This window comes from Aphanomyces astaci (assembly GCF_000520075.1).
Source record: "Aphanomyces astaci strain APO3 unplaced genomic scaffold supercont1.52, whole genome shotgun sequence".
Taxonomy (NCBI): domain Eukaryota; phylum Oomycota; class Saprolegniomycetes; order Saprolegniales; family Verrucalvaceae; genus Aphanomyces; species Aphanomyces astaci.
This window is the reverse complement of record NW_009798315.1, coordinates 403,295-405,300: the sequence shown is the minus strand read 5'-3', so window position 1 is coordinate 405,300 and position 2,006 is coordinate 403,295. Positions and strand designations below refer to the sequence as shown.

General features: G+C 48.3%; 1 protein-coding gene across 1 annotated transcript; it reads right to left on the bottom strand.

The window, feature by feature from the left end:
• Positions 1 to 1,565: 1,565 nt before the first annotated feature.
• On the bottom strand, positions 1,566 to 1,970 carry H257_13970 (hypothetical protein; the record flags this gene model as incomplete). Its single annotated transcript, XM_009841677.1, has 2 exons — positions 1,566 to 1,593; positions 1,723 to 1,970. The coding sequence occupies 2 exons, from the start codon at positions 1,968 to 1,970 to the stop codon at positions 1,566 to 1,568; spliced, it is 276 nt and encodes a 91-aa protein (XP_009839979.1).
• Positions 1,971 to 2,006: the final 36 nt, after the last annotated feature.

Below are 2,006 nucleotides of genomic sequence, written 5' to 3'. Positions count from 1 at the left end.
TACAATGTTAAGTGTAGCGCAGTGGTATTACTGGAACACTCTTGCCGAAGACGTGAAGTTATACGTCGCGACTTGTGAAACATGTAGCCGATACAAGACGAGCAGTCTGCGTGCAAATGGCAGGATGATTCCCATTCCCGCTCCGGAAGAGTGTTGGCAAACTGTTTCAGCGCATTGGATCACTGGTTTGCCCGTGTCAAAAGGCTAAGATGCTGTTTTGGTCGTCGTAGACAAGCTCTCCAAGCTGGCCAAAGTACATCCCGAGGAGATCAGATGTCGATGCACCCCAAACGGCGAAGGAATTCTTCGAACATGTTGTCCGCCATCATGGACTACCAGCAATGATCATCAGTGACCGTGACCCCAAGTTTACAAGCACGTTTTGGAAGACCCTCATGGATATTATGGGTATTCGCCAAGCCATGACTATCGCTGGCAGAGCTCAAGCCGATGGAGCGACTGAGCGCCAGAATCGAACTCTCGAAGATGCGCTCAGATGCCAAGTGTCGTATCTAGGACAAGACTGGATCAACCATTTGCCAACGATCGAGTATGCCCACCAAGGATTGGTCCAAGCATCAACCGGCTTGACGAGGTTCGAAGTCGACACAGACGGCAAGTTGTGCAACCCTGCCGTGAGCAGCTCCTTGCCCAAAAATGACTTTGCCAAGAATTCTGCGTAATATCGAAAGGAAGTCATTCGAATGGCTCACGAGAATTTGACGAAGGCCCAACAACGTCAGAAGGAGTATTATGACAAGCGCCGTTCGAACGTGACCTTCAAGAAAGGCGATCAAGTACTGCTAGCGACTCGCAACCTGCATTTAAAGTATGCCCAGATGCTCGACAAGTCCGAGCGTCCCAAGTTGGTTCCACGATTCATCGGTCCCATTGAGATTGTCCAAGCCATTAATGACAACGCCATCCGCCTCAATATTGCCTCGCTCGATGTCACGTGTGCATGACGAGTTCAATGTCGATCTACTTAAGCACTATCACCCCAACAAAGCCAAGTTTGCCTCCCGGTCTATCCCGAAAGCTACTCCCGTTAGTTTAAACGAATCCACCGGCGAAGAAATGTACATTGTCGACAAACTGCTCAAGAAGCGCCAGTTCAATCGCAAGTTGGAATATTTGGTCAAGTGGCATGGACAGCCCGAAAGCGACGCCACGTGGGAACTGATAAATGACATCAAGCATGTTGTACACTTCAAGCAACTCGTCCAAGACAAGGCATTTCAAGGTGTAGCAAGACGTCAAGGGGAGAATGTAGCGATGTGACAGGTGGGGGTAACGCCTTGTCACCACCTTGCCCGCACCCAGCTCCTAAGTACCTGGCTCATGACGAACCCTCTCTAACTTGCCTGGGAATGTGTCTCAAGGACAAGTATGGCATAGAATCGCTAGTCTAGTGAAGTTCCCCAATGTATCAACCGCACCCGCATCCATTGTATACAAAAGTGCATATTAGTGTAGAAGTAGTGAAGTAGACTAAGAAGATTTCATAGTGATGAGGTTAAGGAGATCTTAGTAGATCCTCAGTTAATTCGTTGTGCATTTTGCCCTCAACTACACACGCCTCCTTCCGCAGTGCTACAATTTTACACACCACTTTGTTTAGTAGTACTAGTAGTATATACTATTAATAGATATTGTAACGTTTCGTATTTGTTTCGTAAACCACAGAGTAAATAGAAATTATCACGGATTTAACTACGCGACATTTTGATGACGCGGAACTCGGCGGTTTGCTGGATTGCGGCAACTCCCGCGGGGTTATCGTCCGAGAAGAAGTAGCTTCGGGGTCCAGTCGCATATTGGTCGGCCTGGAACGGCAAGGTGATGTAGTTGACAACCATCTTGACTCCATCTGGAATATCAATGTTCTTCTTCATGGTGTTGAATGCCCCGACGCCTTTCGGGTGACCATCCTGCGACATGGTTACTTGGCCTGCGTGCACCGCCTTCATGTTGTCATCGTACCAAAAACAGTCCACAAACGGATA